The 14,486-nt window shown below is 39.2% G+C and overlaps 2 protein-coding genes and 1 long non-coding RNA gene across 7 annotated transcripts in view; 2 read left to right on the top strand and 1 right to left on the bottom strand.

The window, feature by feature from the left end:
* jcada (junctional cadherin 5 associated a) overlaps positions 1-2,710 on the top strand; it is a 30,635-nt gene extending 27,925 nt beyond the window's left edge. For all 3 annotated transcript variants that reach the window (XM_080050255.1, XM_080050256.1, XM_080050254.1), the window contains exon 5: positions 434-2,710. In XM_080050255.1, the coding sequence (XP_079906381.1) occupies positions 434-468 (35 nt within the window). In that variant the 3' untranslated portion in view covers positions 469-2,710. The remainder of the gene's footprint in view (positions 1-433) is intronic.
* Positions 2,711-4,164: 1,454 nt separating this feature from the next.
* Positions 4,165-6,507, top strand: LOC307267593 (uncharacterized protein). Of its 2 annotated transcripts, none has more exons than XM_080049950.1 (5): positions 4,165-4,394; positions 4,695-4,790; positions 5,417-5,581; positions 5,821-6,016; positions 6,374-6,507. In XM_080049950.1, exons 1-4 carry the CDS (start codon positions 4,339-4,341, stop codon positions 6,002-6,004), a joined length of 501 nt encoding a protein of 166 aa, XP_079906076.1. In that variant the 5' UTR covers positions 4,165-4,338; the 3' UTR covers positions 6,005-6,016; positions 6,374-6,507. The 2 variants fall into 2 exon arrangements, with proteins under 2 accessions (XP_079906076.1, XP_079906077.1); XM_080049951.1 differs by having other exon boundaries at positions 6,379-6,441.
* Positions 6,508-9,807: 3,300 nt separating this feature from the next.
* On the bottom strand, positions 9,808-11,289 carry LOC307267591. 2 transcript variants are annotated; one of them, XR_013845408.1, is made up of 3 exons: positions 11,036-11,289; positions 10,085-10,174; positions 9,808-10,008 (listed from the first exon to the last, which is right to left on the bottom strand). It is a non-coding gene; the product is annotated as an uncharacterized lncRNA (long non-coding RNA). The 2 variants fall into 2 exon arrangements; XR_013845409.1 differs by having other exon boundaries at positions 10,098-10,174.
* Between the last annotated feature and the right edge of the window lie 3,197 nt (positions 11,290-14,486).

Here is a 14,486-nt window from a genome sequence, read left to right as displayed (position 1 = left end):
AATATATTTAATAATCAAATAAGATACAACATAATTTATGGTCTATTTCCAAGGGTTTTTAGTAGGATTATAGTTAGTGGGGCTGTACTGAGCCAGGCCAGCTGTTTCTTCCTGCTTCCAGTCTTTATGCTAAGCTAGGTCAATCATATCTAGCTCCATACTTTTTGTGCATAGACCTAAATCAATCATCTTGTCTAATTCTCAAAGGAAAAATCTGTCAATCAGTCGTACTCACTAACATGCGTGTGTGTCCTTGAAGTCTAACAAATGTGGAATTAATTTCCTTAATTATAAAACATTCCTACAGTGTTTACATCCATAATAACTTGCTGTCTTAATTTACTTTTGGTGAAAAATTTAATTTCCACCTAAAGGCAAATAATATTGTTCTGACTTGTTTTTGATTGTGTTTCTTTCTCTTTTTTCTCATTAGACTCCTACGACCCCAGTCGAGTGGAGCAAGTGTAACATCTTATACTTCCTTTACCACTGTGGAAATCTGTCTCTCTCAAGTTAACAGCTTTTTCCAACAACAAAGACTCTCATCTCACCTGGTGTCTTTGTCAGCTGTGACCCCCTTCCCCCCCCAATATTGTTACGCATTATTTCGCTGAGAACTGACTGTCCTGGTGCTGCAAGAGCATTTTTTACAGCCAAATAAAGGCACTGACGGTGCCAATTCTCCGGGCCTTTTCGGCCGTGAAATCCTCATCCTTCCATTTTCTCCACCTCTGAAAAAGTTTTATTTGCTCAAGCAGGCGGGCATCATCCCTTTGAAGTTATCTTATTTTGCTTTTGGAAAAATGCATGTCATTATTCCCGTCGGCACTTGGGCTCCTTCTCGAGCCTTGGTGTTGAATTATGAATGTAATTGTTCTGCTCAACAAACAAAAAAATTATAACAGAAAAATAACAAGAAGGCAACAGTATTGCATTACAATCAGTATTAACCTACACCAAATGTAAATAAGAAAGAGTTATAAGATTTTATTAAAAATATATAAAAAAAAATTTAAGACATTTAATTGTTGATTTTTTTTTATATTTTCTTATCTATGTTAAGAAAAGACTAGATTTTTGGAGGTGTAGTCTTTGGGTGTATTACTAATAATGAAACCCTGTGCGCTTTATTCTTATACTTGTGTGATAGAGAATGTACTTCGAGAGCCTGGATAGCAATGAGAAACACTGTGGTCCTTGAATAGTTTTCACTCAAGAGCAATATTGTCGTCGTATAAAGGATGTTTGTGACATGGTTTCTGTGGTAAGTCTCTGTTCCAGTGAGCTGATCGCATTTAAACATCTGCTTTAAAGCTCAACTTTTTGGTACAAGTGTTACATTTGCGCTGCTGAGATGATTGGCTTTATGTTACCGGTGAGCACCTGATAATCTCTTCACATATTCAGAGATTACACTCCGGAGGGATTCGTGTTTTGCACACTCTCTTTTTGCTGGTGCCGTCAGTCTCAGCATCAGCAATGGCAACATGTATCAGAAATGTCTGATTTAAGTGTTATTTCTGTTAATTCTCATTCTGTTCAGTGAGGAAATGTATATTTTGTGGCATTAACAGAAGTTTATATTTAACCATGGAGTTTTTCTTTGGTCACATCTTAGTTTATGTGGGATTTCAGAAGTGCTTTTTTGCAGTTAGTGATAGATGTAGCTATATTGATCGCAGTGTGCCTTTTTACACACTGTTTCTGTGGAGAACTTTATTTTGTGTGTAACACATCCAGTATTGTAGGTTCACAAATTATCATTTAAACTGTACATCAATAATTCATATCACTTTATTAAAAACAGAAACATTGGAGTTGTTTTGGCAATAATAGTAACGTTTAGCTGAAGAAGCTTAATATAAATGCTGTATTTTTTTGGGATACTAATCACAGTATCTAAACATCTCCAATAATTTAATCTTGACATATCAGTGCTTTATAAGTTGTGGGAATAACTGGCAATTGGTTAACAACTCACTTCACTTATGGGGTAGCAATACAAGATATTTAAAAACATACCAAACCAAACTTTATGCTATGCATTGTACATCTACATTTTTCTTGGGTTTGATACCGAAATTCAAAGCTAAAACAGCTACTTCTGATTTGCTTGTTTGACCCTGTCACTCTTTGATCCAGCTGCATTTGATGATGGACCTGTTGGATCTGGCTAGAGTTCATCAGTGGAAGCTCAGTGCAAGGTTTTGTCTTTGTCCTGTTACCAGCCCAGTACCCGTACCTCTGTGTTACCAGGTAATGTGTTATCTGGTCATTCTCGTAGGTCTTTTTGTACCACAAGTTCTTTGTAACATGATATAGACCCTTGGTGCACATATTGCTTTAATATTTTCTATTTTCATACAGAAGTATGTACAGCTTCTTTTGTATGCGCAACATCTTTTTTTTTTCTTCTTCTTTTGTGCATGTAATGTGAAAGAAGTCACAGAGAGAAGGTGTATTTGCATATATTTACATTTGGTACTATATAGGCTATCCAATAAACAAGTGTTATATTTCATATAATGTATATTTTATTTTAAAAAGGTAATGCCACATACAGTATTTAAAACAGAACAAGGTATTTTTAGATTATTGTGAAAAGGGAACTGTTTGTGAAGGCACAATATTTGAAATGATCATTAAGAATGATCAGAAATGGAGACGTGTGTGTGCTATTGTACAGTACTGCAGAGTATTCATAAATAAAAGTCTGCATGAAACATTTTGTCTCTGATTTTCTTTTTTCTACATATATTTTTTAGGTGTTTCAACCTTTATTTGACAGTTGATGAACAGAATGCATATACTTTTTTTATTTGTATGTATTATTATTATTAATAATAACAACAACAACAACAACAATAATAATAATCATAATCATAATCATCATAATCATAATCATAGTGGAAAAACAAGGAACAACTGCATTCCCTTTTGTTGTGACCATGACTGCTTTTGCATGTTGTAATGTATTAATGGTGGTCTGTTAGTCATATCATTGCAACCATCTCTCTGCCTGTGCATTGCTTATTGACAAACTTAATGTGTAGTATTTTTGAGGAAGGTCTGATATGTTGTGTTCCTATATTGCCCCTGGATATGGACTGAATAGAAGAGGACAAAATGGTCTTTATGAACCCATAATATACTGTATATATTTTTAATTGGTTGAACTGCAATAGGCTCTATAACCATAATAACAATAATCATTATTATAATAATAATAACAATTTGCTTCTGTGGACTAGTTTTTACCCTGCAACGCATCAACACCAGTCTTTGAGCATTCAATAGTTAAATATAAACGATGAAAATACATGAAATAACCACATTTTAATTAAGGAAAAAATGTATATATATTCAATTATACCCATGGAAACATCTAACATCTAATACTGCATGTTGAAGTGTTTCTCTGTCACTGTACCTCTTTCTAAAATTGGCAATCCATGGATGTTGATCTTTGTCGAATCTGGTTTTGAGTCTTATGTAATGCAGTACAGGCCCCCTCAGAGTCCAAGTTATTCTTCCAGTAGTTCGAAAGAGTCAGAGCGCCATCTGCTGGAAATTGTGGGCAAGGACAATATGGATACTTGAGAGTGCACACTGTGTTAACCACTCATGTAGTCTACAGTTCGGCCCAATCCCAAATTACTCCCTAGGCACTCCCACTCCGTGAGCGAGTGTCACTCGCTGTGGAGTCACACTCGCGGCTGTGAAGTGCCACTCGATCATTAAGGGCGAGGGTATAACAACGGTGCGGCTTTGGCAAGCCCTCACCTTTGTCAGACGGAAACAGGAAGAAACCTAGAGAAACTAGTTTGTTAAAGCTATACTATACAATTATCTGCAATATGCACTTTTTAATATGTTGTGAAAAGTGTTTTTTACACCCCAACAGCAATAAATAACTTATGGGCAATGAAAAAGAAACGAAAACCCCCCAAATTCTGTACCTTCTATAAACCTGTTAAAATGCTGACCAATCGGAGACGATGGACCCGTATCTAAAGAACCAATCACAATCCTGCGCGTTCTCTCCCCTCTGTGTACGAGCCTGAGCGCGTTCACGGAGGGCAGAGAAAGCGTTGTTGCCATAGTAGTCATGGATAGTAGTGCATGACAGTGGACTAGACCTAGTTGAGGTAGCCTGCACAATGGAAGAGAAACCTAGACAGAAGTTACCACTGCCACCGTTACTTGCACCTGCTCACCATTTACAAAAGGCAAAGAAAAGAAAGAAAGACATCAAGAAAAGAGCAGTTACATACAGCTCGAGGTGGACAAACGCGAGTCAACATTGGAATCACTGTTCAGTGATGGCGACAGCTGAGGATGCTGTATGGCTTGGAAAGTGACGCAATGGTTGCCGTCTTTCTCTTGTTGGACAGGTAAGCCTTTGTTTTGTTTCCTGTAAAATGTGTGTTATGGCGAAGTTTAGCCAAGGAAGCTATTTATGTTGCGTTAGCCATATTAGCCCGATGCTAACGTTAGCTCCCCAGTCGTTCTAGGCTAGTAGGCACATTACAAGCTGCATTAGCTAACGTTGCCAATAATGTTCCTTTCTAACAATATTATTAGTCTAATGTTATGTGGTCGTCAGCGTCTGAACATGTGTCATTTTAGTATTGGCTTTTTCAAAATGTGCTGATGCAGTGTATGTTTTTCTTTTTTTAATTATTGTTTTATAGTTATGACAACAAGGCTAATTCCTCAACACTTGAAACACCGATCGATGAGACCACCTCCTCCTCCACCTTTGTCAAGTATTTATCCAGAGTCTCTCGGTGAGTAAAACTTGATATAGAAGTGAATATGTGTGCTATGCTACAATACTGTTCTCTATGATACATAGGCCTAGACAATGCGTTATAAATGATATAGGTATCAAATATATGCGCAGACAGTGGGTATAGACAATGTCAGTTAGTGTATACTCTGTGTATATGGGGGGAAAGAGAAACAAACATGCCAACATTAATTTTTAACCATCTTTGGGTATCCTGCCTGGAATTGTCCTCCTGTAAAAGCTCCCCTATATAATGTATACACAGTCAAAACCGAAATTATTCATACCCCTGGCAAATTTTGACTTTAAGTTACTTTTATGAAACCAGCAAGCTTTTTCTTGATTGGAGATGACACAGGCTTCTCCCAAAAGATAATAAGACGATGTACAAGAGGCATCATTGTGGAAGAGTTGGGTTGAGAGTTGGAGCTCATTGCTAAAGATGAAAAAAATACTAGTGGAAACATTCTAAAAGCTGGTCAGCAATTATAGGAAGCGTTTGATTGCTGTAATAGCAAAGAAAGGCTTTTCTACTGATTATTGAGAAGGGTATGAATAATTTTGGACATGCCACTTTTTGTTAAAAAAAAATTCAACGTTTTTTTCAACAATGATGCCTCTTAGGTCAACTGCAGAGCTGGAGTCATTCCATAATCACATTCTGATGTACGCAAGCAAGCGCTTCAGCTTCTCCCCACCAGTGTATGCAGCTCAAGTCATGCTGGCTGGCCTTGACTACAACCACCATGTGCACAGACCAGCCAGGAGAAAGGCTGACGGCTCTATTCAGTACGTTTTATTATAAGTAATTCCCATGCATTTTGGTCAATGAACTTCCAAGTCAAGGCAAAATAATGCTGTAACAAACAAGTGAACCTATATTTATATACTTTTTTTAAAATATATAAAAAGAACATAATACAGGGTACAGCTGTAAGATAACCCTTTTATGTGGAAATTCAAAATACTATACATTGTCAGGTAAAATGAATGCATCACTAAACTTACAATACTTTTTCTTATGCCAGGTATGGAAAAGTGTACAATAAAAAGTCCAGGAAGTGGAGCCTGTACACACTGAAGGAAGAGAAGGACTACCGCTACATCATAGACCTCCAGGGTGAAATTCTCCAGGAGAATTTGTCTGGGTTTGGGGGCTTCTGTTGGGTGTCCCTGCACCAACCAACCAGAAGCTGTTGCAGACTCAACTAAGCAAAGGACTAGGTTAGTATACTTACATTAGTGTATGAGCATACATTTTTAACTTTGCTATGTAACACAGCATATGAAAATCCATTTAGCTCTGGTCTAAGGAATGCCAAAGTGTAAAGATTTGTGTCCGGGTTCCACCAACCATCATGAGGTATAATATTACAGATCCAGAAGTGCTGGTCAACCTATTATCTGAAGAACAACAATAATAATAATAATAATAATAATGGATTGGATTTTTATAGCGCTTCTCTATGCAATCAAAGTGCTAGGATAAACCACATGTCATGAAGGCTTTTCTCTGCAGCTCTTTGTAAAACCCCTAATACTGTTATTCATTGTGTGTGTCTTCTGATATTCTCTCCTAAGGACAGTCACTGCCACAGCTGATGCAGCCGTGTGCAGTACCAGACCAGACCTGTCTGCGAAAACTGGACCCCTGGACAAAGTTTATGACCACATGTTTATATTGAATTAAAAAAAATATTGTCACACAACATCGGTTGTAATTATTTTGTGCAACATTTACAGAGATGATAAATGTTATGTCTTGATATCCGTAATAATAACAAAAATTAGAAGTAATTTTAAATGTTTTATTCAAACATAATATAAAAACAAAAGGACTATAAGTATCTTCAGTTCCTCCTGGGAATAAATAGAAATATACAACTATGTACATTGAAATAAATAACTTATAAGTACAGATACAATTAAACTATTTGTTTATTGTAACCTGTTGGGTATAAATCCTTTGAATTGTCCATGTGGATCTGGAAAGCGGCCTCTTATTTTCTACACTCAGCAACTAGGTATGACCACAGCACTTGCGCTCCACATCTGTTGGCACTTCTCTGCAGCTGTGGCAGACGCACCAGGTGGGTTTATCTGTCTTTTGAGGGCCCGATGGAGGAGGATCTGCTGATGCCAATGTTAGCCGGTCCAACATGAGGCTGGGGTCGCATGTCAAGCAGAGCTGGAGCAGATGATGCAACATTTGTAGATTTAGTCTTTGAATTCTTGCCTGTAAAGTAATACATGATTATTAGTTGTATTTATTGAATACAGTTTTGTATTGTCCTCTAATAGGTAGGCTATTGTGTGTTCATGGTAGGCATCTCAGTATACAAAGTTGCTGGTAAGGTTTATGTCAGATACAGTCAGCTGACTCAGCTCATATGCAATCCTTAGAGTTTTGCAAAAAACTCACCTTGTGAGCTCTGACAAGCCAAACAATGAATGATAAATAAAGTGTCACGTAGCCTACTACACAAAACATGTGGGTAAACTGTGATAGAAATAACATGTATTGCTGATTTATTTTTATTTGTATTACATTTCTGTTACCAGTCCATCTATGCATATGTGCTAGCTTGACTGCTGTGAGTACTACTACTAACAGTAGGCCTTATCATGTTTGTTTTAAACATTTAGCATTGCAATATTAGGTGTGTTCTTACCGGTGAATGAAACATTGTAGTTCGTCGACAAATGTAGCCTCCAGTTAGCTAGCCGCTCTCTGCTCAGTGAGACGGCGCAGCGGTCAGGTTGCTAAGTATGAAGGTATTATTGTAGCATAAGTCTTTAGCACATGTAACTGCAGATTTCGAATGCGTAAACTGAAGTCACAAATGTGTAACAGTAGATTTGAAGTCGTAAATATTTGTTTTGCATGTGTACTCCAAAGTCACAAATGTGTAACAGTAAATTTGAAGTCGTAAATATTTTTTCTACCATTGTGGACACAAAATAGGGGCTACGAGTTCACAAATCGTTGTTACGGGTGCACAAATCCTATCCTGTGCATCGCAACTTCAAAGAGTCATGCGCTTGACACTTTTGCTACAATCATTGCAGCACAGTTGGTGCAAAACACATTTGCACACCCGTGTTTCATAATGTGAGAACATGCCCAAAATGTGTGCATTCGTAAACCCAAATGTGAACTAACGCATCAGAAGTTGCACATCTGTGAAAAATGTCCTCACAAATAAAATGATATCGAGCACAGCATTTTAATGAGCGAGCACAAATCGATGATACAACTGCTCAAATCTGTTCCTACAAGTCTCAGCTGAGGGTTTTCTCTGCTCGAATCTGCTCCTGCAAGTCTCAGCAGTGGGTTTTTTGCAGGTAGATTTGCACCACGTCCAGCTGCTATATTTGGTGCAAAAGTATTTCGTACCCGTAGAACAGAGTTGTATCCGTAGAAGGTGGGCGGGACAACATTGTCGTATCATCCAATGAAAGCGCCGGTTGGGACCTGTGACGTCAGCATTTAAACAGACTGAGGGAAAGCCTGTTTCCGTCGTCTCCCTCATGTCCATGGCTGGTCCATGGTCGTCTCTTCACCAGAAAATGTAGGAAATGTAATAATAAGGGAATTGAATAAGAGGGAACTACAGCGGAGCCTTATGCCAGTAGTGAAAGTCATAAACAAGTTTACTTTAGCAGATATAAGGGCCAGCGTCGACGTCAGTTAACGTCTGCTGTGTGATTGGCACTGGTGTAACTGTTTAAACCTGCTGTTTTTCTCTTTAAAACCTTTACATTTTAATAAAAGTAGTCTTATTAAATAGAGAATGAATTTCCATTATATATTTTTTAACCTTTATTTATACAGGTATATCCCATTGAGTCCGAAGACTCTTTTGCAAGGGAGACCTGTTCCCATTTACACGTTACCATTCACACACATTCATACACCGATAGCAGGCTAACTATCGACAATAGTTTATTGTCCCGCAGCCGCTGTCAAGGCTCCTGGCTGTTAAAACTATCTATGGTTAAAACACACCACACGCAGGGGGTGAGGAGGACGTTGCAGGCATTGAGGACCAAAGTGAATAAAGTAGGCCTACATATCTTGCTGCAGAGTATTCAGCATGTATCTAAATCCAGAAATACGCTTATAAATCATACACTTAGTCTTCTAAATGTAGTAAGCTTAATTAATTTAAACGTGTGAATAGTGAAGTGAATAAGTAACCTACTCTACAAGGCAATAGAAAAGTATAGAGGACACATTAAAACTGAATTGGAATAATTGTTCCTCTCTCACATTTTCCATGTGAAATTATCACTACTTGTATCACAAACTGATAATTAGATGATCAGGTTTAACTGTGTGCTTATCCCCAGACAGTTCTGCTATACACCTTACCTCATGTGACGTGTCCAGAAGAACAGGGTACAAAGCTTCATATAACCTCATTTCAGTGATTACTTTAATTAATCACAATCACAAAGTGTCACACCATAACATTTTATGCAGTTTAGAACATGTTAATTCAGATCACGTGCTGCATTAATAAGTAGGTCTGCATGCTGCTAAAGCAAGACTAAAAAATGCCCTATATCAATTATATTTATGATTTGCAGTTATCACATCAAAGCACAATCGGTACAAATGTATAGTAAAAGCTTACCCCACAAACAAATCACAAGATTTGGACTTTTTAAAATATTTGTGGATTTACTAAACATATACATACGGTCAAAATGAAAAATACAAATCAACCAGTTTAAAACTATAATGCACTCACAATTGCATACCTCCAAGTAAAGTTTTGTATGGCGTTATTTTATTAAGAGAAAATGAACAAAATACCCAAAATGCTCTGGCATGTGCCGGAACAAGACTTTATAAAACAAAACATAAAACTAGTAACTTAGTCCTTGGTCTGTAGCCCAACTGTTTACCATATTTAATCAAAATCTCCCCTACCTTTTTAATGTTAAACAAATAAACATGACTGAGTATGTCACCTCATTTACTGCAATCAATATGATTATGAATTGAGTATGATCTGACTTTGTCTAGATTTATAATAATCACAATCTAAAAATTGAAAACAAATTGTGTGTAGAGTGTAGAGTCGGACTGATGTGCTGTGACTGCCAGGTGAGTTCCACGCTGCTCCATCTTCGGAGATCTTCTCAAGGCAGCAGGAGCAGTGAAGTCTTCAGTTATCTGGAGTGTCCTTCCCTCAGCAATGCATACACTGGGGACGGAAACAATTGTTAGATCCCATTAGTGATGTTATAGTAAACACATGACGGATAATAGTTAGGACTGACTGTAGCTGCTCACTGTACAATGGCTTCTCCCTGACAGGATGGAAATCCCAGACACTTGTGCAGGCCTTGTGCAGGACAGCCTAGATGAGTCTGTGGAAAAGCAGATTGTGCCATTCAGATGTTAAGATAATGTTAAGATTTATAAAATAAATAAAATACATGTAGGTTCGAGTTGATGAAGAACACAAAGCTAAAAACTAATCAATATAGTTTATTATAACAGCCCTGCAATTCATTCTCTTCGTGGGGGGTATCTTGTCATTAGTGACTTTTAAAATTAGTTGTAAATGTTTTTTTTCAGGCTGGAAAAACAGATATAAAATATGATTTAAACACGATGGAGCTGCACAATTAAAAAAAAATCCTTTGCATAATGGGACGCTTGTCTACCTGTTTTTATTCAGAAACAGCAACATGATGTTGAGACGGGCTGAGCAGAATAGTATACTGCTCACATGTGTTTATTTGGATCTTCATAGCCACTATTAAGACAGAAAACGCTCTATATGAGGTCGACACATGCTAACATTACATCCTGATGTAAAACTAGTAGGCTATGTATGAAGGTGCCGATGTCCCAGAAAAGCAGACATACAGACACGCTGATTATTATTATAGCAACAAGACTCCAGTATTCAGCTGACTCATATTTCCCTGGCTAGCGCCGGGATTATTTTTAACTGATTAACGGAAGGATTCATTGGTCAGCCTTCTTATTTTACGTTAACAGTTAATTATTAACATCCTTAGAAGTGACCAAATGCCTTAAAAAACGGTACATCCTTTAAAAGAATATGCTAACGAACATTAGCTGTTATACCCATTATGACTTGTTAGCTAGTGGTTAGCTATGCTGCCTGCAATACATTATAACCACACGTTGCTTCTCATCATTGAACGTATTATACCGACCAACTTTGAAGTTTAAAAACATAAGAAAACCAGACTTACAGTTCATAGTTTCCGTGGGATGGCTCCGTGTCCTGTAGGCTCTAGCTAAACCCTAGGTCTGTGTCCGACCGTGTGTTCGTGACCGTCAGTCCAGACACTGCTGTGGCTCCGGACAGAGATTGTGAAGCAGCTCAACTGTTTATTAAACCACCGCAGGTCCTGGTGTTTAATGGGTATCCCCTCCTCAACTTCACCGTGTCACATAATAAGCCTCCTGTCCTGTCTAAAATGATCGGGAAACCACCTCAAAGCTAGCTAACGCGGCTTATTTACTGTAACAGACACCTTGGACTACTTTTCCTCAAAGGCTGGAGTACATATAATATAATTCTCCATTACTTAAAAATGCTATGTAAAAACATAGAAAATACAGAAAAATAGTTAAATTCACTACTACCTACTACTTCGCATTAGTTTGATAGTTGTTGTTGCTCATTTAGTCATTTCCTACAATTTCTGGTGAAAAGGGACGAAGGAAAAAGGCTTTTCCTCCGTTTGTTCACATGCTGACGTCACGGGTCCCAACCGGCGCTTTCATTGGATGATGCGACAATGTTGTCCCGCCCACCTTCTACGGATACAAATCTGTTCTACGCATACGAAACAGTTTTGCACCACATTTACCACCTGGGCGTGGTGCAAATCTACCTGCAAAAAAACCCACAGCCGAGACTTGCAGGAGCAGATTCGAGCAGAGAAAACCCTCAGCTGAGACTTGTAGGAACAGATTTGAGCAGTTGTATCATCGATTTGTGCTCGCTCATTAAAATGCTGTGCTCGATATCATTTTATTTGAGAGGACATTTTTCACAGATGTGCAACTTCTGATGCGTTAGTTCACATTTGGGTTTACGAATGCACACATTTTGGGCATGTTCTCACATTATGAAACACGGGTGTGCAAATGTGTTTTGCACCAACTGTGCTGCAATGATTGTAGCAAAAGTGTCAAGCGCATGACTCTTTGAAGTTGCGATGCACAGGATAGGATTTGTGCACCCGTAACAACGATTTGTGAACTCGTAGCCCCTATTTTGTGTCCACAATGGTAGAAAAAATATTTACGACTTCAAATTTACTGTTACACATTTGTGACTTTGGAGTACACATGCAAAACAAATATTTACGACTTCAAATCTACTGTTACACATTTGTGACTTCAGTTTACGCATTCAAAATCTGCAGTTACACGTGCTAAAGACTTATGCTACATATATACCTTCATAGCTAAGCAGCAGAGCTGCGCTCGTGCACGGCTGTGTACAGAGGGTTGGGGGGAGGAAGTCCCGGGGGGTGGGGGAGTGGTTAAACGGAACTCCGAGGAGAAGCTAATTTCAAATCATGCTAGCTCTCTCACATCGTATAGTATAGCTTTAAGTCAACTGCTCTTCTCTCTCTTAAAGACAAATGACAGTCAAGAGGAAGTAATGGTACTTCTGGGAAGCCCCTATAAAGTTCATATTACATGTGCCATACTTGTCTCCTGTGCAAGTTTGACCTGTAGCATGTGGTGTTCACGCGGTTCTGTTTGCGTGTGGCGTCCTTTCAACCGAGGTCGGAGCCCAAGGTTGTCGTGGCCGAGTGGTTAAGGCGATGGACTAGAAATCCATTGGGGTCTCCCCGCGCAGGTTCGAATCCTGCCGACAACGTGTCTCTGTTTTCCCTCAGAGTAATCGCCAGGCTGCTGACAACAAAGTTGGTGGAGTCTTTGAAAAACATTGCCCATGCAAGTTTCTCTGAGTAGCTCTACATAGCCTCCTTGAGGATTGATGCTGGCCAACTCCATCTTTGCATGAGAGCGGACGTTGAGCAACGCTTCAATCTTGGCCTGCTTTTATTACCACTGGTGAGCAAATATTTTAATTTGTGTTCATTTTCTTGCATTCACAGCCTCTTCACTGCATTACATTAATATCCCATGACATAGCTATATCTCAGTGCCTTGAGTCTGGTTTATCCATCTAGAAAAAACTGCATCTTCTCTTTGTATGCCTGATACTGAATGCATAGAGTTTTTTCCTGTGAAGTCACTGATATACTGGAGTGTGCTGCAAGACTACCAGGGACTAGAGGATTTCGCCCAAGGTAGGCCTCAGAACTACTGTTGCAGAGAACTGTGGAGAATTGGTTTGATACTCTTTTCAGAATGTCATACAAGGCATAAATAGTTTGCAATGGCTGGGAATCGAACCCAGGTCAACTGCTTGGAAGGCAGCTATGCTCACCACTATACCACCATCGCTGCGGAAACTGCAGTATTTCTACCAAAGTCCATGCTCCAAGGACAGAGGAGGTACAACCTATTACCTTGATAGCCCTATCATCTTGGAATAACACCATTTAATGACTTTTTCAGGAGAAAAACTTGTGATTTTGTCACTCAAGGGGTAGTTGATATATGCAGCTAATCGCGATTGTGTCCGTGGAAAACGCTTCCGTGAAGGGGGGATGTAGCTCAGTGGTAGAGCGCATGCTTTGCATGTATGAGGCCCTGGGTTCAATCCCCAGCATCTCCGTCCTTTTCAGGAGACGATACGTCGCGCACACTATCAAAGTACAGTTTGTCAGGCACTGTTGCTCACACATTCAAAGATATTCTTTGTGGGTTACCACGGCCAGGTGGTAACCTTAAGTCAACTGCTCTTCTCTCTCTTAAAGACAAATGACAGTCAAGAGGAAGTAATGGTACTTCTGGGAAGCCCCTATAAAGTTCATATTACATGTGCCATACTTGTCTCCTGTGCAAGTTTGACCTGTAGCATGTGGTGTTCACGCGGTTCTGTTTGCGTGTGGCGTCCTTTCAACCGAGGTCGGAGCCCAAGGTTGTCGTGGCCGAGTGGTTAAGGCGATGGACTAGAAATCCATTGGGGTCTCCCTGCGCAGGTTCGAATCCTGCCGACAACGTGTCTCTGTTTTCCCTCAGAGTAATCGCCAGGCTGCTGACAACAAAGTTGGTGGAGTCTTTGAAAAACATTGCCCATGCAAGTTTCTCTGAGTAGCTCTACATAGCCTCCTTGAGGATTGATGCTGGCCAACTCCATCTTTGCATGAGAGCGGACGTTGAGCAACGCTTCAATCTTGGCCTGCTTTTATTACCACTGGTGAGCAAATATTGTAATTTGTGTTCATTTTCTTGCATTCACAGCCTCTTCACTGCATTACATTAATATCCCATGACATAGCTATATCTCAGTGCCTTGAGTCTGGTTTATCCATCTAGAAAAAACTGCATCTTCTCTTTGTATGCCTGATACTGAATGCATAGAGTTTTTTCCTGTGAAGTCACTGATATACTGGAGTGTGCTGCAAGACTACCAGGGACTAGAGGATTTCGCCCAAGGTAGGCCTCAGAACTAGCCTGGCATTCCCAGACCTGCCACTAGGCGCTGGCAAATTAAATTTGCTGCGCGTGTTGGTCTGGAGACGCTCCGTTGAAGCTTATCAAGACTAC

The sequence above is a fragment of the Ammodytes marinus genome, assembly GCF_949987685.1.
Source record: "Ammodytes marinus genome assembly, chromosome: 21".
Taxonomy (NCBI): domain Eukaryota; kingdom Metazoa; phylum Chordata; class Actinopteri; order Uranoscopiformes; family Ammodytidae; genus Ammodytes; species Ammodytes marinus.
This window is presented reverse-complemented; position numbering and strand designations above follow the sequence as displayed.